The 22227-nt window shown below is 45.3% G+C and overlaps 1 protein-coding gene across 1 annotated transcript in view; it reads right to left on the reverse strand.

The window, feature by feature from the left end:
- Positions 1 to 3567: 3567 nt before the first annotated feature.
- LOC142588699 (uncharacterized) overlaps positions 3568 to 22227 on the reverse strand; it is a 49891-nt gene continuing 31231 nt past the window's right edge. The window contains exons 4-7 of the mRNA XM_075700518.1: positions 17531 to 17677; positions 12615 to 12631; positions 6597 to 6655; positions 3568 to 3758 (exon numbers count right to left, since the gene is read on the reverse strand). Of these exons, the coding sequence (XP_075556633.1) occupies positions 3568 to 3758; positions 6597 to 6655; positions 12615 to 12631; positions 17531 to 17677 (414 nt within the window). The remainder of the gene's footprint in view (positions 3759 to 6596; positions 6656 to 12614; positions 12632 to 17530; positions 17678 to 22227) is intronic.

Raw genomic sequence — 22227 nt, forward strand, 5'->3', positions numbered from 1 at the left:
ATCAAATTCATCTAAACGCTGCTAATTGCAATCCAGAGCACGTGAAGACTATTTTGGTTACAAGCTACGTGAGGTACATACACTTGGCCCACTTGACTGATGTCGGCTACGAAAACGCAGCAAAGAAAAAAATAACACAGCCTAAGTATCTAAATACACGCCACAGATGATGCCTTATGTTCCTATCTCCAGCTATTTCTCGCAGTATCCATTTCCATTGCGCTTAGACCATAATTTTGCTTACTTCCATATGGGGGCAGCTTTGCTAGAATGATGCAGTGCCGGGTGGCGTACAAAACAGGGAAAATGTCCATTCCGTACGGCAGTAAGTCCGATGCTGAAACAACAAAAAGAAAGCGTACTCATTAATATCTTGCAATTCAGCCATGGGATAATTCGCGCACTAGTCACCCGCTCAGCATCAGGTCGGAGTGAGATTTACGGCCACTGCGGCCAAATACTCAGCTGGGTGTGGTTACCGAGTGCATTCTTGCAGCGATCATGCAGCAGTGAACCCCTTGGGTGGCACAGCTTGTGCGCCAGTGCGCAAACTTGTGCACCTTGAGCTAGCTTTCGCTTAAGTAGCATGTACAAGACATGCAATGCATTTATCATTGCTTAACTAGTGAGAATCACTATTTACTCTTCGTAGGCTACTGAGCTGTGTGAATAATTTACGATACTTGTCGCATTGTGACGTTGTACATTTCACACTACAGCGCATGCGGGTATAAATGACAACGAGCGCACCTTCTTAAGTTCTGCTTCCCCTCCAAGCAAGCAAATCCTGATAAGATAGAACTTACCACCTACACGTGCTTCAAGCTTAGTAAATATTATTTACAATAATGTTCGCCAATGTATGTACAATAACGTTACCTGCTCGTCTAGCAGCGATACTTCTTACACATACAACAGCATAGCCTTATACCTCAATGTATGCCCCGCTTAACCCAGTCATCAGCCGTGTATATTCGCCCGGTCACCGGAGAGCCAATTTGTCCGAGCAGTGTTCGCGTTTGCATAATTGGTGCTGCACGTGCTCGCACACAGTGCTTCCCTCTGGCCTTGCCCCACATGCAAGCAACCCTTTCAGGAACGCGATTGTAACCAACACACCATAACATGCATGTGAAGTGCGTTATTCACGCTGTGCATTGCGACCATGAAGCTTTGCCACGATTGCGGTGCCCCACTTCTAAGACCAAAATAAAACGAGCAACCCGAATGCAACTAACTCTGTATTTATTCTTCACAAGCCTGCACTGTCCCACGGAAACAAAGGAAGAATTCTATTAATTTTTTTCTTTTCATGACTCATCTTCGTATGGTATTCACTTTGCACGGTAACAGTATACTTGTATTATTCGCGCGTCTGGTCCATGTCTAACTACCTTAATTTTGTTTTATTGATGAGAAACGGTTCACCGTTACGAGCAACCGTTTCGTCACAGAAGGAAAACAGCTCTTCTTTTGTAAATCGTCGTATTTTCAAAAAAAAATTTCATCTTTGACAGCTTACGCTTTTCGTTATTGGCTTGGATGCCCCAGTGTCATAGAGCACTCGGCATGTCAGATTAGAACTAAAGTAGAATGAAAAATACATCTGAACATGCCGCATGAATCGCAACGAATTCCAGGCCATGAAAATGCCAGAAGCCACCGATGTCACACCACTTTGACAACCCGCGCCACCTAAATGGCGGTGCATCGTTGCCCACAACCTATAGTACCGTGCGCTGTTCCGCAGGTGCTGCAGAATGGAAGTCCTGGGAGGCAGCAAGTCTGGCATAGGCATTCCAGTCTTTGGTTCGTGGTCTTCTATGACAACACCAATTAAATTTTCGTTTACTAACAGGCGTGTGTGGAAAGAAGGCAGCGAGAGCGCAGTGCCAAACTATTTTTGACTTCAAACCAACTCGCATCCCAACCTTCTCCTTGTCAACAAGTTTCCCCCGACTTTATGCCCCACCACCTGCCCAGGGCTGCGGTGCCCCACCGACGACGTTCCACGTCACGACTAAGTGCCAAAAACTGCCGACGGATATCCCTGTTCTAAAATCGTCCAACCAACATATGCGCAGTGGGAGGCGATCCTCCGTCGCTCCGAGCGTCAGGTCTGGCTGGCCCTGATACGACGAGCACGAGCGGTGGCGGCAGCCATTGGGGCCCTGGGGGAGGGGGTAGGAGTATTCCGTAAGGGTCCACCTAGTGGACTGTCCATTTCGGCCGCTGCTGATTTAATGTAGCTGTACGAGCGTGTAGGAGACGAGAGGTCCCAGCCAATCAGTAGCTGCTGAAATGCACAGTCCACTAGGTGGACTCCTACAGAATACCTCCTTGGACTAAGGGCACAAACCACATCAATCCTTTCACTGTATAATAACGTGTCTTTATTCATCTTGCCAGCAGCGGAAACCGCCCCGCGGCGATGATTACGTGTGTTTCTGTCCCCTCCTGTCCAGGCACACGGCACGTGCTCAAACTGCCGCGTACGCGTACCCGGAGGTGCTCTCCAGATCTGCGGTATTGCACGCGACCGGCTGGGACCCAGTCCTGTCTCAGGTGGTCAAGGCGGTATCCCTTGCGGAGAAATTCGTTCAGCAGGCCTATAGCCACAAGGACGCCGAGCTGAGCTTGCAGCAGGGCTGCCTACTGTGGAGTTCCAGGGTGGTGATCCCACAGACTCCGGTGCAGGGTCCTGCAGTTGTTGCACGTGGGTCTCCTGGCGTGGAAAAGGCCAAGATGGTGGCCCGGTCCCATGTTTGGTGGCCTGGCCTGGACCAGGACATCGCTCACATGGTACAGAGCTGCCAAATCTACAAGGAGCATCGGCGGGCCTCACGTCATGTGGAAATCACCCCCTGGCCGTTCTCACCTATATGTGGATTTTTGGGGCCCTTCAAGGACCCTTACTTCCTAGTAGTGGTGGATGCCTTTTCGAAGTGGGTGGAGGCTCTACCTATCACCACTCCATCAACAGGCGCGACCGTTTCAGCGCTGCGATAAGTCTTCGCCGCCTAGGGGATGCCGGACGTCATCGTGTCCGACAATGGTCCTGCTTTCGCCAGCACAGAGTACCTGGCCTAGCTGACGAAGGGAGAAATCCGCCGGATGATGGTTCCGCCGTACCACCCTACTTCAAACGGTGCAGCCGAGCTGGTGGTGCAAACCGTCAAGGACAAGCTCAAGAAGAGCCAGACTGGGGATTTGCGGACGCAGATTGCCCGGATACTGTTCTAGTACCGGGCCCCGCCCCACGAACTCACTAGCAGTGCCCCCTGTGAGCTCCTGCTGGGTCGGATGGTCAAGACACACCCTTGGACGTTTTGCATCCGGACCTCCAATCCACAGTGCTCCTGAAGCAGCTAAAGCAAATGCTGGCTGCTGACCGAGGGTGCCGTCCCGAGCCTTTGCTGAAGTCAGGAGCTCCAGTTTTCGCAGGAACTTCTACCCTGGCCCATCCTGGTCCGCCGGACAGTTGGTGTCTCCTGTCAATGCCTCATCGCTGCTCGTCCGCATGCCAGATGGGGCCACATGGCACACACACGACGACCATGTTAGGCCTCACCTCGGGACCTGGCCAGCACCCACGACACCCACTTCAGAGTTCCAGCCTGTAGGAGGGCTAGCGGCAACACCAGTCGCTTGCAGCGGAGTACCGACCTCCTCGGAGGTGACAAGGATTGCCTGCGGTGCGGCGCCCATTGGGCCGGTGTCAAGTTCGGCACCACTCACAAGTACGACCACTGCGGACCCTGCGGATGGAGGGAGGCTGTTTCAGGCAGTGCACGGCGTTGCCACACCCGGCCCGTCAGCACCAGCACCGAGACGTAGTAGTCGACGGCGGAGGCCACCGGACCGTTACTCGCCTGGGTAGCAGCCACCGTCGACCCGGCTAGGGCGGAGGCAGAGCCTCGTACTTTGAACTTGGACGGTTGCTGTCGAAAAACAAACTGGGGGTAAGGGGGTGTAACAAGCATGTGACACCCCCTCGGGCATAATCTTCGTTGGCCTTCCAGGCTCAGTAGGCAACATTGGTCACCGCACCAATAAACACCGGCGAACACTGCTGCTCGGCGGTCAATCATCGTTCGTCACCACCACGCTGCGGAGCGTCTGTATAGCGGAGGGTGACTCGAGCCTTCCCTCGTTCACGAACCCAGGCGGATCGTGACAGAGTCTAAACAGGTGAATATGGGTGTAGAGGTTCGAGGGCTTCTGGACGCAGTGCAAGAGAGATGCTGCCACCGCATGGCATGTTGCCTGAAACAGGAGGTTGAGAGGTTGCTGGGTCATTTGAAGCCAGATTGTGGAAAGTGAAGGGCCTTGCAGGCCAGAAGTCGCCGACATCACAGCGAAGGAAGCAACTTGAAGTACATACACACATCAGGTCTTTCCAACATTAAGGACATAGCTGAGAGGCGGGGTGTAAGAGTTTTATTCATGCGTAAGCAATCCATGGCGAGCTCCCCAGTCCTGTCACGCGAAAAGTATAATGCCTTCTGTCTGCACAAAAATGTGTATTTAAAGAAATGATGAGGTTTTACGTGCCAAAACCACTTTCTGATTATGAGGCACGCCGTAGTGGAGGACTCCGGAAATTTCGAACACCTGGTGTTCTTTAACGTGCACCTATATTATGTATAGGGGTGTTTTCACATTTCGCCCCCATTGAAATACGGCCGCCGTGGCCGGGTTTCTGTCCCGCTTACGCGTGCTCAGCAGCCCAACACCAAAACCACTGAGCAACCGGGGCGGGTAATGTGTGTTTTGCAAAGGCATTTAATTGGTGTGGTAGTGTAAACTTATTGGTAGCTTTTACGTGACAGGGCTCAATTTAAAGCAATAAAATAAGAAGAGAATATCCATATATGTGCATAGGACTCCCTAAATAATGCATGGAGAAGCTCATAGTAGGGGTGGGCTAACTTGAAATTCGGAGATATGCCAACTTGAAATTTGTGAGTGAACCAAGTGCAAATGTGAAGTGGGCCAACTTAAACTTTGGGGCTGGGCCTTCTTGAAGTTCCTACACAGTTGAAATTAAATTTCGGGGTAGGCCTACTTGAAATTTGGCTTTGGCACAACCAAAATGTGGGGTTGGGCCAACTTGAAATTCGCAGGTGGGTCAATTTGATATTTTTGGGTGGGCCAATGTCTAATCAAACGATGCTGGGCGTCCTTAGAGTTATGGACATCTCGCGGCTAAACGACCGCGTTGAGATGTTTGGCGTGGTCCCATGGGGCCTTACCGAGGCACACTCAGAAAGCAGGCGAGAGCTTACGTCGACAAGGAACGCACGCATAACGAAACTTTGTGAGAGCGACATCGAGGGTGACATGGCATCAAGGCAATGCAATCTGCCCTCGCGCAATGCCTCACGCACTAATGCTGTAGCCGTGGTGCCCCTTCGACCGCTCTCCTCCGTCGAAACGCGCTCGTGCGCGGCGTTCCGGCTTGACTGGTACGATTGAATTGAAGGGCCCGCATGGGGCGAAAAAATCTGAAGATTGTCTATTACAGCCTGAGTGTTCTTTGCCAGCGCAAAGACCATGGGTAGATACGCATAACCTAGCGACAGAAAGTAAGCAAAACTAAGCAAAAACTAACTCCCAGCCGACCGAAACAATGATTACGCATTACTAGGCATTACCGGAGGGTTTTTTTTTCTTTCGTACCTTGCACGTTCGCTAGCCTTGGCGTGAGTATTCGAAACGAGGGAAGAAATAGAGGGCCCTGTAAAGTGAAACACGTGAAAACCTTCGTCGAGTGCAACACAGGTGTTGTTAACCGCGTTCCGTTGGCATGTGGTAAAGTCTATATAGGCCACACAGGCAAGTTTGTTAATAAGCGGTTGCAAGAACATAACAAATCCTTAAGCAGGGACCAAGGAAGCGATTTGGCATTTAAGTGTCGCGGCTGCATGAAATATAAAAAACTGTGCCGTTGCTCGGTCGTCTGAGCCTTTTAGGGAGAGGAAAGACTAGATATCAGCGGGAAATCTTAGAAAACTTTCACATTGGGAAACAGAAAGAAAATTGTCTGACAGATACGTCTTTGTGTTTAACCAACAAGGAACGTGTTTACCTAGCGGGTGTGTAAAACATGATAAAACTCACATTGGTGCACGTATCTTGGGAGGAGAACAAGATGCGAATGAGTTGAATGTTGTGCGCGGCAATGTACAACTCGATGTGATATCAATACGTGTGTGGAGGTGAAGATGCGCATGAGTCGGAGGTTATGTGCGGCAATGTGAATTCCAATAAAACACAGTTTAATGTCCAGCGTCCGTCGGTGTATAACGCCTTTTCCTTGTGTACGCGTCCTTGTGTATTCGCTGGTACCCCCTTTTTAAGTTCACCATGCGCCAGCTGGCTCAAGAGCTTGCGCTAATGCTTCCTATTACGATAACGACATTACGAATTTTATGAGCGCCCCTTGCGATTATTCTTACCTTCTTCAAGTATTCCCTTTTTTATTGTTTTAGGTGCAGAGCATCTTGCTAGTCTTCGTATTTTGCAAATAATTACCATAGAGATAACTTGTATACGTTAAGAGGTGCGTTGGTGAAAATTCTATGAAACCTCACCTTCTTCAACCATGACTCTTTCTCCATAGTGTTGCAAGGTGATCCCTAGGTCAAAGTACCTGAAAAAGACATCGTATAGGTTAAATATCCTGAAGATTTATTACAGTCCACGTACATGCATTGCTGCAGATCCTCGTTTGTTTTTAACTTCCACCTACTTAAATGCAGTAAATGTTTGTGGTGTCGCTCAAGATATAGATTATCTGACTACGGCTGCAGCGTGGGCGATAGAAAAACACAATAATGATCCACGATGAACGTTCCTAATACCTACATTTTGTTTTTAGAAAAAAATTCAATTTTTACTTTGTAGTGGTTCACAATATTCATGATCCCTCTATATGCAGCACTCACCCATCAGAACAAGTGAGTGAATAAATTAGATTATCATTTCCTGACCTTTTTGTTCGTGATATATCACAGATAGAAGGACGTATTTGTGGAGTGCGCTCTTACGTAAAAGATCGGGGCCCGTATTCAGAATAAGGTTCTTCTGCTTCAAGAAGGTCCATGCTGAGGCTTTACATCCAAAAACGGCAATATTATTATCAGGCCCGCTCTATTGAGATGGTATGTGGTATAATTTTGACCACTTAGGTTTCTTTAAAGGTCTCCTAAATCTACTACACAGAGGTTCTTACAGTTCGCTACATCGAACCCGGGACCTGGAGTTCAGCAGCGCTCCTTCATATCTACTAAGGTACCACGACCGGTGTCTTTACGTTAAAATTGTTCATAAGATCAGACGAGAGCCGAACTTGATGTCGGTCCTATCAGGAAAGACGGCAGGCCAAGGAGAAACCGCAACTATAAACGAAGAATGCACGCACACATACGCTCAGGCACACACACGCACGCGCACATACAAACACAAAATTGATACAGCGTCGAATGAAAAAGAAAAAAGCGGCATTATTTTTGGCACCTCCTACATTATTGTGTTAAGTAAGGTACATGGTGGTCCTTTATGAAAGGGCACACACATTCTAATGCCCTGGGCTCTGCGGAGGATGCGGAGGCTGCTTAGAGCGCCAGCAAGCAGCAAGAAAAAGCCCATCCGCTTGTGATGTAATCTGTTGACTGCCAGAATAGTCAGACGCGTCTGATAGGCAAGCGCCTACTGGAGTCCTTCCGACGCCAGATAGATGCGCAAGGGGCAGGCCTCCAGCTCACCGGCTGCTGGCTCAAAACACGCTGGATGCACTAGCCCACTGGAAACCAGGAAAGGTCAACACATGCGCGCTGGTTAATAGGTGCACCCAGCGTATTTCAATGCGTAGGTACTCATTATTGAGTATTCGAGCAAGATTTGTCCGTTAAGCGAAAAGTGTAATGCCTTGTACCTACACAAGAATTTGTAATTTGCGGTGTTACGGAATTGTTATAATAGCGGAAATGTAAATGATCGATAGCTTTTATATAGAAGTGATAAGGAACAATTGAGAAAACATAACAATGATCAGAGAATGCTCATAGGGACACAACGCGCCCCGTAGAATATGCATGGGGAAGCCTATAGTAGTGGTCGGCCTACTAAAGTTTGGGGATGGGCCAGCATGAACGAAAGATGTTAGGCGTAAAGTTAAGAGACAGGAAGAGAGCGGTGGTGGATCAGAGAGCAAACAGGGATAACCGATATTCTAATTGACATAAACTGATATACATGCAGCCAAGTAGGTCATGCAATGCGTAGGTTAGATAACCGGTGGACAATTAGGGTTACAGGATGGGTGCCAAGGAATAGAGAAGTGCAGTCAAGGACGGCAGAAGGCTAGGTGGGGGATTAAATTAAGAAATTCGCAAGCGCTAGTTGGAATCGGTTGGCGTAAGACAAGGGTAATGGGAGATCCCAGGGAGAGACCTTCGTCGTGCAGTGTACATAAAATACGCTGCTGCTGCTCCTGCTGCTGCTGCTGATAATAATAATAATAATAATAATAATAATAATAATAATAATAATAATAATAATAATAATAATAATAATAATAATAATAATAATGATGATGATGATGATGATGATGATGAACATGAAATTTGGGATTGGCCAACTGAAATTCGAGAGTGGACCAACTTGAAATTTGCAGGTGGGCCAACTGAACTATGGTGGTGAGCCAACTGAAATCTAGGTGATAAACCAACTGAAATTTGGGTGGTCTCAAGAACAAGTGTGTTCCTGTTGTGCTGTGGTGGTCGTGATAGCTTGCACAAGTATATGTGGTTGGGATCAGCTACGCCCGTTTACATATGCATGCTTCTTTCTAATAAACGCCAATCGCAAGTGTGCGCTTGTCTATGTCGCTTCATTTTGTGTTCCTTGTCCACTTTCACGCTGGTATGTCATTAAAGAATACCAACTAGCCCGGTCTCACACCTTAAAATTTGGGGTGGATGAAGAGAAATTTGGGGGTATGCTTCTGCATATTTATATAACTCCAGTGGTGTTTCTGGATACTTTTCCGTAGCATGTAGCTCAGGAATCCCACTCCCTCGCATAATGTGAGTAAGCCTCAGCTGATTGGAAGTAGTTTCGCAGAAAGCAGTGCACTCAGGTCAAACCTTAGCTTACGTAACAAAGCCCAATTAAATCATTGAATTATTCTTCGAATTTATTATTCTATAATGACGTTAGCGTAATTAGCTTATTTAGTAGGTATAATTGTATGACTGAGTCATCTACATTAGTAGTTGATAAACTATAATTACCGCATTTGGTCGAACCCCTAATTATTATTGATTATGCTCCTTTGATTTAGGCTTAGTCACCCACGTTTATTCTAATATTTTAACAAGTTATCTTAATTAGCCGGACAATTATTAACTACATTCAAATTATCGTCGTTATGCTTAGCTAAATTTATCGTAATTAACTTTATTAGTAATTATTTCCTTAATTACACTTTACCTTGTCGATACTCAATAAATATAGTCATAACGATAAATCTCAGTAGTCATACGTAATCATATGCCATTCTTACACAAAAGGTGATCACGTTTAAGTTTTACAGGATTCTTAAAAATATTCTCTTGCAGATAATCCAAATACCATAATTTTATTCCTTGGGTTGTAATATTCAGAAGGGCCGACATTACATGCACGAGAAATCGAAAAACATATTCAACTAATTCAGAAAAACCTACAAACTATAATTTAAATTAATTAGTTTACCGCACATGTTGCACTTTACGAATTCTTGCTGCATATTTTGCAAGGCGTATACACTTAGAATTAATTTCCAGAATGAAGCCAGTTTGGAGATATGCGCCATGAAACTTTTCCTAAAATAGATTGTTCTTCCACTTACTGTTTTTAGCAAACCACATTTTTAAGCATTGAAGCACAAGAGTAACAGGAACGCCCATGTATTTTGTCGCACACTTTGGGAAATATTATCTAGAAACTGGTGTCATCCTGCAAATTCGTTTCAAGTTGGTACATCTTGCAGGCTCACCGGTTACTCTTCGTCAATTGCAATATGTGCCGCAAAGAAATTAACTAGAAAGGTAATTACCAATATTGGCTTTCTGCAGTTATTTTTGTTAATTAGATGAATATGTGTTTTGATTTCTCGTGCTAGTAATCTGCCGCAGGCGATTTTTCAAATTTAATGAGACTTAAAATGATCACCTGTGCACTTTCGCTGGACCTCATGTATCCCTATGCATGCAGTGCATCCTGTCATGCGTTAAAGAGATACATTAGTACGGACGGACGGATAGAGTCCGGAGGGAAGTAGCCCTAATATGTAAATAATAAAGGGAGAATGAGACATCCGCCCGGACTTAGCTAATTGCTATAAAGGAAACCCAACCGGTTCCTCGAACGAAAATCCTCGCAGTTGGAAGAAAAAGTTAGCCTGGTCCGAGACGCGAACCCGGGACCACCGCCTTTGCGGGGCAGCTGCTCTACCGTCTGAGCTAACCAGGCGGCTTGTAGATGGCAAGTCAAAGTCGAACTCATCAACAACTCGAAGCGAAAGCATGACCTTGACATAATAGTTCTGCGAAAACCTGCAATGTTTCCTCTGTAGCAGTTACCTAAATATGGATGGATGTCTTATCATCATCATCATAATCATCATCATCATGATCAGCCTGGTTACGCCCACTGCAGGGCAAATGCCTCTCCCATACTTCTCCAACTACCCCGGTCATGTACTAATTGTGGCCATGCTGTCCCTGCAAACTTCTTAATCTCATCTGCCCACCTAACTTTCCGCAGCCCTTTCTACACTTCCCGTCCCTTGGAATCCAGTCTGTAACCCTTAATGACCATCGGTTATCTTCCCTCCTCATTACATGTCTTGCCCATGCCCCCCCCCTTTCTTTTTCTTAATTTCAACTAAGATGTCAATAACTCGCGTTTGTTCCCACACCCAATCTGCCCTTTTCTTATCCCTTAACGCTGCACCAATCATTCTTCTTTTCATAGCTCGTTGCGTCGTCCTCAACTTAAGTAGAACCCTTTTCGTAAGCTTGCACGTTTCTGCCCCGTACGTGAGTACTGGTAAGACACAGCTGTTATACATTTTTCTCTTGAGGGATAATGGCAACCTGCTGTTCATGATCTGAGAATGCCTGCAAAACGCACCCCAGCCCATTCTTATTCTTCTGATTATTTCCGTCTCATGATCTGGATCCGCGGTCACTACCTGTCCTAAGTAGATGTATTCCCTTACCACTTCCAGTGCCTCACTACTTATCGTAAACTGCTGTTCTCTTCCGAGACTGTTAAGCATTACTTTAGTTTTCTGCAGATTAATTTTTAGACCCACCCTCCGGCTTTTCCTCTCCAGGTCAGTGAGCATGCATTGCAGTTGGTCCCTTGAGTTACTAAGCAAGGCAATATCATCAGCGAATCGCAAGTTACTAAGGTATTCTCCATTAACTCTTATCCCCAATTCTTCCCAATCCAGGTCTCTGAATACCTCCTCTAAATACCTGTGAATGGCATTGGAGAGATAGTATCTCCCTGCTTGACGCCTTTCTTGAATGTCTTGGATGGATGTCTTTTTCTTAATTTCAACTAAGATGTCAATAACTCACGTTTGTTCCCTCACCCAATCTGCTCTTTTCTTATCCCTTAATGTTACGTCTATCATTCTCCTTTCCAAAGCTGGTTGTGTCGTCCTCAACTTAAGCAGAACCCTTTTCGTAAGCTTCCACGTTTCTGCCCCGTACGTGAGTACTGGTAAGCTGAGAGACAAGTGATGTGCAGAGTACTGGAGCAGTTGGACAATCGTCCACTTTCAGAACTAAAAGCTTTACGCCAATTCTCCGAAAGAACATCCGCGTTGAAGGCCTTACTCGCTTTTAAGGTTCTTGCGGTCCACGGGGCTTCACGACAGACTCTAAGAATGCCGCCCCCTACCGCTCTGTAGTGTACGCGCTTTGTTCGTGCTTGTCTCCCTTTCTATCTCCCCCTTTCACTCTGTTTCTCTTTTTATCCCCCTTAACCCTTCACCCTGCGCAGGGTAGCCAACCGGAACTACCTCTGGTTAACCTCCCTGCCTTTCTCTGCATTATTTTCTCTCTGTCTCTCTCTCTTGGATGAATGTCTCAATTTCCCTTTATTAATTACTTCTCTCCGCCTTCCAAGTTTCCGCCGAGCTATTACTTCAATCACTAGTATACATAGGCATTATTACACGCCGAGAGTACCGATTAACTACAGGGCGTATGTTGGCACTTGCACGTTTCCAGTGCGCTCGCGTGCCCAGTGCGGTTTGCTAACAGCAGACGATGCGCTGTATGCCCGGTTATTTACGAAACAGTCATGCGGATAGGTGCTCAGCTAATTCTACAGCAGGCGCTTGCTTGTCGGCCATGCCTGGTTATTCTGACCACCAATAGATGAAACCCCAAGTGAACGTGCTTCCCCTTGCTGCCATTTGCTAGCGCTCTAAGCGGCCTCCGCAGAGCACACGCTACTTCATCGCGTGTGTCCTTTCATAAAGGACTACCGTGTCGATGTACCAGTCATGTCATGAATATCAGGGATGAAATGGTAAGAGCACTTACATTTTCTGCCACTTACCCTGAAAAAGAAAGACAATAAGAGAACACGTGATTTACTACGAGATTTTGAAATCATTTATTGCAATTGACAACCAAAATTAGAAAGCTCACGTAACATTCATCTGCACTTCGTCGTGAAAGCTAACTACATTGGCTATTATCTCCAAAAGCAAACTGCTTTCTATATAACACCCAGTACCTATGACCATTCAATATGGACTAAGTTTAACTAAGGTTTTTTCGACTGGCTGCAATTTAGACGCATTTATGTTGAGGTGACACTTCCGACAGCTGCAGACGCGCTGGTTTTGTTCAACTTGTTACTCAGTAAAAATAACTGCAGAGGGCCACTGTAGCACAACAACGCCAATATTCACGTAGGCTTTGCTAATTCTATTGTACAGTACGGTTCAGTACTAAAGGTATAGCAGGAGAACCAGAAAACCAGTTTAGACCAGCAAACAATCCTTGAAACAGCCTATATTTTTTTTTACTAGAACAGAAACAGAAATCTATTCATCCACCTTTTGAATTTTGCGCTAAAACCCCAGAGCTAGCGTGTCAAGGTGACGTACGTCATGGATCTACGCCCGTTGCTTACGCCATGGCCTCCTACTCCTCCTCACCATCATCATCATCAGCAGCAGCAGAAGCAGCAGTAGAAGCAGCATCAACAGCAGCCTATATTTATGTTCATTGCGGAAGGAAGGCATCTCTCAGCGATCTCCATTTACCCCTGTCTGGCGCAAGCTGATTCGATGTTGTGTGTGCAGGTTTCGTAATTTCATCATCCCACCTAATTTTCTGCCGTCCTCGACTGCGCTTCCCTTCCCTTGAAAACAATTCTTTAACTCTAATAGTCCACCGGTTATCTGCCGTACGCATTAGATGGCGTGACCAGCTGTATTTGTTTGTGTTAATGTCAACTAGAACATCGGCTATCTCCGTTTGCTCTCTGACCTACACCGCCCTCTTCCTGTCTCTTAAGATTATGCCTAACATTTTTCGTACCATCACTCTTTGGGCAGTCTTTAGCTTGTTCTCGAGCTACTTAAACTATTTATCTCTGCCTAAATATTTCATTACTGGCATAACAAAATGATTGTATACATTTTTTTTCAACGACAAATAGGAAGCGCCGATTCATAATTTCGTATTGCCTGCCGTGTGCAATAGAACCCGTTTTTTTATTCCTCTGTAAATTTCCTCCTCGTGATCCGGGTCACCTCTAAGTAACTGATTTTCACAAACAATCGAACCCAGGACCTCTGGTGGCAGTCGATACCAGACCCATTGGTGTTAATGAAAGCGAAGTTAATTAAGGCAGGGTTAGTTAAGGTAGCGTTAATTAAGGCACACGAAACCACGACCTTTGGGGGGAGTCGAACCAATGACCTTGTATCGTACTGACCTTTTGACGGATGCCGTTGGTCACGTCGCGGCGCTTATGTTGACATGGCGGCTCGAGTCATGTGACTCCGCCAGTTGCGCCACAACTTCTGCTGAAGTGGCCGCAATGCTTACACATTCATCCACGTAGCGATAACTAAGTGTCTATTGAATTCTTGTTCCAGTTGATCCCCCTGTTCATACCTCGTTTCCATCTTGCTTCTGCGTTCATTGTGAACAACGCTGCCGTGTGGAGGCCAAACGCCGGTATAATAAAGATCTGTTGATATCTTTTTTCACCTGGGTTGGGTGCCTGTTATATTATTTTGTCGCTACATCACGGATTTCAAGAATGCTTTTCTTGGCAGTTGTGGAGCAGTAAAAGATATTTCGAAATCAGCTAAGTTGAAACTTTGGCTCCTTAGAATACAATGTAGTAGCTCTTCACGTATAAAAAATTAGCTGCATCCGTGCAGATGCTGCCAAGATCCGTGACGTCACGGTAATCTCGTGAGGGAAGTTGAAAGTGGCAACACCATGCGTCATTCGTTTAAGTGTGTGGGATTCTCACACCCGTGGTCTTGGGACAAAGGAACGACAACACAGTAGTGCAAACAATCACAAAGGCATTTATTGCACCTTTCATAGATCAATGCCTGCTAGCCGAGTTGCTATCCCCAAAACATGCCGATGGGCGCGCGACAAATCTAGAAGTCCGACTCACCGCGACCGGATAACGAGCGAATATGTTCGCCCCATGCTGGATCCCAACTCCTGGTCGTTCGCGCGTACGGTCACGCGAACGGTGGCGCGTTCGAAGGCGGCCACGCGAGATGGTCTCGCAGAAGCATGGATCAGCGCACGCGGAACGTCCGCGCTGCTTGACGAACTCGAACCAAAGAGGGAGCCCTGTCTTTCCCGCACCCATGTAACCCCGCCGTGAGGCGGCGTTAGCAGCGCAGCACTCGCGCCATCTCTCGCACTGCGCTTCAACCACTCCGACAACCGCGCGCGCCAGGCCACGCGGCGAAGCCGCACTGCAGGAGACGGGAACTATGAGGGAAAACAAGATATCAGGCCATTAAATGGCCATCAAAGCCATTAAAAACGGACAGAAAAATATGCAAACTGAGATAGCAGGTATCAAGAAAAGGCTTGATGATTTATAAGAAAAATCAAAATCCCCTGACCGTTTCGACATTAACCTAACGCGCATGCAAGACAACGTAGATAGCCTCGCTGCTCAGAACAGCTCCTTATTATCCCGTCTGGATGATCTGGAAGACATGTCTCGTCGCGATAATTTAATATTTCATATCCTACCTGACTCGAAAGAAACATGAAGAAAAACTCAGTACTTAACGCCGCTCTTCGCTCTTTTCCGAGCAATTCAGTTCAGCGAGCCCACCGGCTCGGCACTTACCAAGCTCACAAATGTCACCCGATAATTGCTAAATTTACTACCTACAAAGCGAAAGAATCGGTACTTTCATCACGCACGCAGGTAAAATCTAGCAACATCGCAGTTAATGAGGACTTTTCACCCGCAACTCGACTTGCCCGTAAAAAGACTAATTGAGTTTGCTAAATCACAACCAGACTCGCCACAGTTTAAACTCAGCCACAAGAAACTACCACTGAACAACTAATGCTACATGTACCATTCTAACTCGAATAGTATTCAGGAGATGCCAAGCTGCAACGTCGGATTGAACCATGTTTCGACTGCCTCGCAACACGTTCCTACTTAGGGACACGTGAAGGGCAGTGGTCATGCGCAATATAATCAAGTCAGCATCCTTTATACTAACATCAGAAGTGTTTTGAAAAACCGTGACTCATTACCATCCGCAATTGGCACGTGTTCAGCCAATAGAATAGCTTTAACTGAAACGTGGCTCTCGAATGACATTCAAGAGTCAGAACTGTTTGATGATAGCAAACGATTCACGATATACCGCTGTGACCGAACAGAGCGCCGTGGTGGCGGCGTACTTCTTGCCCTTTCGAAACGCATTCCATCGTCACCCATTCACATCATCACCCAATCTAGAATCAGTGTGGGCTGCAGCAACTCTGAACCATCTGAAGGTAACTTTAGGCGTTTGCTATCGTCCACCTTCCTCGTCACCCACATTTACCAATGAATAGTATGCTGTAATTTCTACCATTACGACAAAGTTTCCTCCTACACCTCTTTACTTATTTGGTGACTTTAATTTTCCTAATATAGTTTGGAACAGCGATCTACCTAACGTATTATATTCGTCTTCTGATTCAAAAGATTTTTTGGGTATTTGTACTACATTTTCATTAACTCAATTATTCACACAAGCCACGAGATTAACATCCACTTCCGCAAACATTCTGGATTTCAGCCTAATCAATCGTCCCGATTATGTCTCTGCCTTTCATTGCTTACCTGGTATTAGTGACCACTTATTAGTAAATATTCACTTTAATACTCCGTTTCTGAAACTTCCGAAGAGTAAAAAAATAATTAGACTATAACAGAGCTAACGTTGAAGCAATAAGTAATGAACTCAGTCTGTTTCTTACATATTCTTGAGTGATATTGAAAATGGTAGTGTGCTGTCAAACTGTAATATGTTTTCGGCTGAGGTAAATCGCTTAATCAATAAACACATCCCAACCCGTACTATAACATGCAACTCGCGCGCGCCTTGGTACAATAGATATTTAAAGCGACTATGCAACAAAAAAAGACGACTGCATCGTTCCGCGAAGCAATCACCCACTGACTCACGTTGGAAAGCCTACACGTTAGCATCTAACACCTATGTAGCCGCACTCAAATGTGCTAAAGAAACATTCTTATCAACCACATTACCATCTATGCTGATAACTAACGTAAAAAAATTTGGCGCGCCATACATCCACCTTCCGATGATTATATCCCTCTTAACAATTGCTCTGGTAACCCTGTTCCGAAAAACCTATGCGCAACTCTCCTGAATAATAAATTTGTTAAAAATTTCTCCTGCACAGTTGAAATTGAGCTAGCTGTCTTGAATGACTATAACTTCTTAACTATACCTCCAGTGACTGTTGAAGTTCCCGGAGTTATTCGATTAATAGATTCATCCAAGATGCATTTGTCACCCGGCTTTGACAACATCAGTGCTAAATTTCTGAAAAACACCTGCTCTTATAGTTGCATTATACAAACCAAATTATTTCAAGAATCACTCAACACATCTACTGTTCCATCCAGAATGGAAAATAGGAAAAATAATTCCTTTGCATAAATCTAGCACAAAACATCACCTACAAATTATCGCCCGATATCATTAACGAGTACCGGTTGCAAACAGCTACAACATATTATTTTTACTAAAATGGCTGTAGCCCACAGACACAGCACAGATAGAGTTGAGTTCATTTCTGTGGAGTGTTCTGTGCGCGAGCCAGCTTTAAATGTGCCCAAAGCCAACCTGCAACGTGCATATTTGCTACTGCCTGAAATAAAAGCTGATGAAACAGTTTTAATAAGACCCATATGCACTCACCCCTACGAACTTTTGGTAGTTCACCAGGCGGTGGTAGCTGTAATGAACTGGTTTAGCCCGGGGGGATATAAAGCATTTCAAAGCTTTTATGTCAAATATTGTGGTTGACAAGCCGACCATGATGAGGTCTTCCTGCACACCGAGCAACTGCACAGAGAAAAAGACAACTTTGAGGGTCATGAAATGCTTTGCGGACAATTAAATAGAGTGACTAGCAGCACGCGTAGAATTACGCCTCTTTATTGACAGGCTATTGAGAGAAGAAAAAAGCTACAGCGCCACAAAGTGTCGCACCGTGTGGGCACCGCTTAGCGTTTCCTATTTAATAAATTATGGTGCAAACACATTACGTTAGCGAGTGCATGTCGGGCCTAGCAATTGGTTAAATCAGTAAAAAGTGCCAGTAATGGTCACCAGCTAAATTTAGCGGGATAATGGAGGATAATTACTAATCACATACGCTAGTAACAGGGTTTTTTCCCAAGGAACAGTGACACACCCGATTGATTTCATTCATATATCTTGCATTATAATCGTTAGTCCTACGTCGCACCCACGACGAAGCATCAATGCTCGCATTGATGCTTCGTCGATGCATTGATGCTTCGTAGTAGTCGTGCTCTTATAGTACAAATTTTAGGACTTTCAGGGATCAATGCGAGGGATCTAATTAAGTGTTATGTGATGGCCCGCGAGTCATTCGGTTACCTGACGGATTGGCGTTGCGTGATTTTGTATCTAAAGCGAGACCCTTTAATAGAGACAAAAGAAAGAAGACGCGGGGACGGGACCAAGTCACTTCGACCCCCAAGGAATTTAATGGCTTCCTACCATGACGTTGAATGTAATGTACGTAGCCTACAATACCGCTAACATGTTGAACATCCTAGCGTAATACCGGGGCTATGGAAGACCGCATAGTTGAAGGCGCCTGATTAACTCTAATTAACGGGCACAGCAATATTCATAATAAAACTAAATAGGATGTAGATAATAAAGTTTGTACAAACTCATGCTCCTTTGTGTAGTCATGATGAACAAGCATTAGTTTTACGAGGATGTGGAATTACAATGAGAAAGGTGCAAATCCACTATGCTATATTCATCGGCGACTTCAGTACGAAAGTGGGGGTAAGATTGTGCGAGGTTCAACGTGGCTTGAGCCTGGTTATACGAGTGAAACCACCTTTAAGTATGGTTAGACACGACGAAAGCGGGACGATGACGGCATGACGAAGCTGGAGTGGCGACGGTGAAATGACCACGATAGACTCGTGAGGGCAGTAGGACAACGAATGCAATCACCTGATAACGACGGCACGACAACAGTCGGATTAGCAACATAGAATGATGACAGTGCAACAACCACGATTACATCACGAACATAAGAATACACCTAGTGACCCAAGCTATCAGACAGCTTGGGTCATGGGATATCATATTGGCCGCGAATAAAGATAAGGACAGGTCAAGAGAACACAAAATGACGACACGGGCGGTTTTGTCTTCTCTTCCCCTGTCCTCGTCTTCATTAGCGGTCAATATAATACGCGTTCAGCCCCAACTAGGCCGAACTGACGTTTTTATGGGTCATTACGTCGGCGTACAAGGTGTGACGACTGCATGACGAGTCAGTATGATAACGCTTGCATGAACACTGTGCGACAACAATGGCGCGACGATGACGGCACGAGAAGAGTCGGATGAGGAACTTTGAACGAGGAGAACGCAATGCCCACCAGGACATTACGGCTACGAGCACCTACTGAATGGCTCAAGCTATTGGCCAACTTGGGCCACAAGGTCGGTGTAGGAGGAGTGATGACGACAGTGGCGTGACGACGGCGGCATGACGAGAGTCGGATGAAAAGCCTGGAAACAATGCAATGAGCACGATGGTATGACGCCATGGGCACATTCACAATTAATTATTAATAATTAATAATTGACAACGCAATGCGCAGACGCATGGAAAATTTTGGAAAACGGCGTTGGCCCGATTTCTGCGGCACGCTGTCTCCTCACACGTCTTTCCCATGAATTTTTCTTGTAATTCGCTCTTTAAGCGGATCTGTAACACAGAGCTCCCCATTTCGCGCTCTCGCAGTAGCCCGGGACACGCGTGAGATAATAGTTGCCGATGAATATTGCGAGCGTATTTCCAGACCTGCTTTTTAATCACAATGTGCAGAATTTGATATTTCTGTAGTGTTAGCTAAAAAGAAAATTACCGCTTGCTATTGGGCCCAACCTCCTCAATTAAATCATGCTTTCACATTAAGTGAGCTTCAAAGTGCAATTGCATCATGTTGCCAAAGTCTGCTGCTGGTCCGGGTGGCATTACACGCAATATGCTAGGAAACCTCGGGCCGACAGGTGCAAATGCTCTCTTAGACAACTATAATAATTTACGGATAGCAGAAAGTGTATCCAACGCTTGGAAAGTCGCTTGAATTAGCACAATTTTAAAACCGGGTAAGACGCCCCTGTGCATTCAACCCTTCCGCCCAGTCAGTTTGACAAGTTGTTTATGCAAAGTAATGGAGAAAATGTTTGACGCGCAACTTCAATGGTGGTTTAATGAAACAGATGTGTTGTCGAACTTAGAAGGCTTTAGAAAACATGGATGCAGAATCGATGCATTACATACAGTCGCCTGTGTGGAACACGAGCGTGCGCGTGGAAACATGACGATAACATTATTCCTAGATATCAAGAGTACATATGACACTGTTAGTCACGTTCATGTTCTGCTAAGTATGCTGGAACTCGGAATGCCTTCGAGGTCCTTGCGAAGGATTGCTGAATTTTTATCAGGTCCCAAAATATTTGTTCAGACGGGTGAAGGAAGGAGTGCTGAACACGTTGTCAAGCAGGGAGTACCACAGGGAAAGCGTACTCAGCCTTTTTCTTTTGAACTGCGTCATGGCTGCTTTAAAAACAAGACTGCCATAACAAATAAAGTTTTCAGTGTATGCAGATGATCTGCGTATTTGGACATCTGGGTCTAATGCTCAAGTACTTCGGATGGCATTGCAAGATGGCATAAATATCCTTAAACATTTTTTCAGAGAGAGAGAGAGAGGAATGGTTCTATCACACACAAAGACAGCAGTATTACCCTTCACTCGGAGGAAGTTAAAAAAATTAACTCTTGATCTGGAAGAACGCCCTATAATGATTGTCACACAGCATCCATTTCATGGCATAATACTTGATAGGCAGCTATCCTGGGAATCGCACATAAAAAAAAACTCGAAAACGAGGTCAATGCGATAGTGACTGTACTTCGCAGACTTGCAGTCACATCATGGGGTGGATCAGTATCGTCCATGCTGAGTGTTTACAATGCAAAAATACGACAGAATTGCGTATTCGGCGCCCTTCTTACACGGAATTTCCCACACGTCTGAAGGTCGACTTCAAGGGGTTTTAGCCAGAAAACTACTTTATGTCTAGGAGTTCCACGAGTGACTTCTAGCTGTCTTGTAATAGTTGAGGTTCGCCAATCACTATTTCCAGTTATGCGAACTGCAGAAACATGCCGACATATTTTCCGTCTTCAAACACGACATAAAAGCCACCCATTGGCTCTACACGTAATGAAAGGAGATAGAAGGTATGTTCATAAAATTTCGAGAAAATACTCATATATTGCCAATAAATGAATTTTGGAACTGAGACGTCCAATATGCTCCATGGCTGCTTACACTTCCAAAAATCGAATTGCCAGTAGACCCGATATGCGGAAAAAAAGACATGTTCATTCAAGTTGCTCAGCAACTATCACCTGGCCAGATATATACACGGTATTCGGCATACAGACACGTCTATACAGTTGGCTCCATTACAGCAACCTGTTCAACTTCAGCATTCAAAATAGCGCACCTCAACAAACATGAATCATTTCAGTCATCTCGCGCGCCTTCGTTCCCAACGGCTGAATTGTTCACAATCCTATGTGCGATCAAACTTATATTGTCATTAAGAGATGCACAAAAATGGGTAATTTTCAGCGATTCACAGGCGGTTCTAATATCACTCTGCAATACAAAAGGAAACACAATTAGTGTAGCTTAGTATACGAAACACTTAAATATCTCACAAAAGCAAGTGAAGTGAAACAGGAAATAGCATTCCAGTGAATACCAGGACATTGTAATATTCCTGGCAGCACAACAGCAGATAAAGCAGAACGACAAGCAGACCTCAAAAATGATGTGGTTCCTCTCCTAACGTCAAAGAATGAATTACGCTGCATTATAAGGGCAACGTCTTTAAAATGTGTAGAAATACGTGGTTTCACCAGAATTCTAAGAGCTCGGATTTATATCATATTGATCTGCTTAATGAATTCAAATTTTCATTGTCTCTAGACAGAAATGTGAAAACCCTTATTGATCCCCTTTGTAGCACAGTGGTACAAATATGCAGCACTTTTTGGGCGCGTTTCAAATGCTCGTAATGAAACTGTTCAAATTGGCACCAATTTTACTAGTGCTGCTATCTACCAAGGTATTTCGAAAGCTTTATGTGTGTCTATTTTGTTCCGTGAAGTGGCGCGAAGGGTAACTTAGTTTTTTTTAATTTAAATTCTGGGGTTTTATGTGCCAAAACCACTTTCTGATTATGAGGCACGCCTAGGTGGAGGACTCCGGAAATTTCGACCACCTGGGGTTCTTTAACGTGCACCTAAA

The sequence above is a fragment of the Dermacentor variabilis genome, chromosome 7 (assembly GCF_050947875.1).
Source record: "Dermacentor variabilis isolate Ectoservices chromosome 7, ASM5094787v1, whole genome shotgun sequence".
Classification (NCBI taxonomy): Eukaryota; Metazoa; Arthropoda; class Arachnida; order Ixodida; family Ixodidae; genus Dermacentor; species Dermacentor variabilis.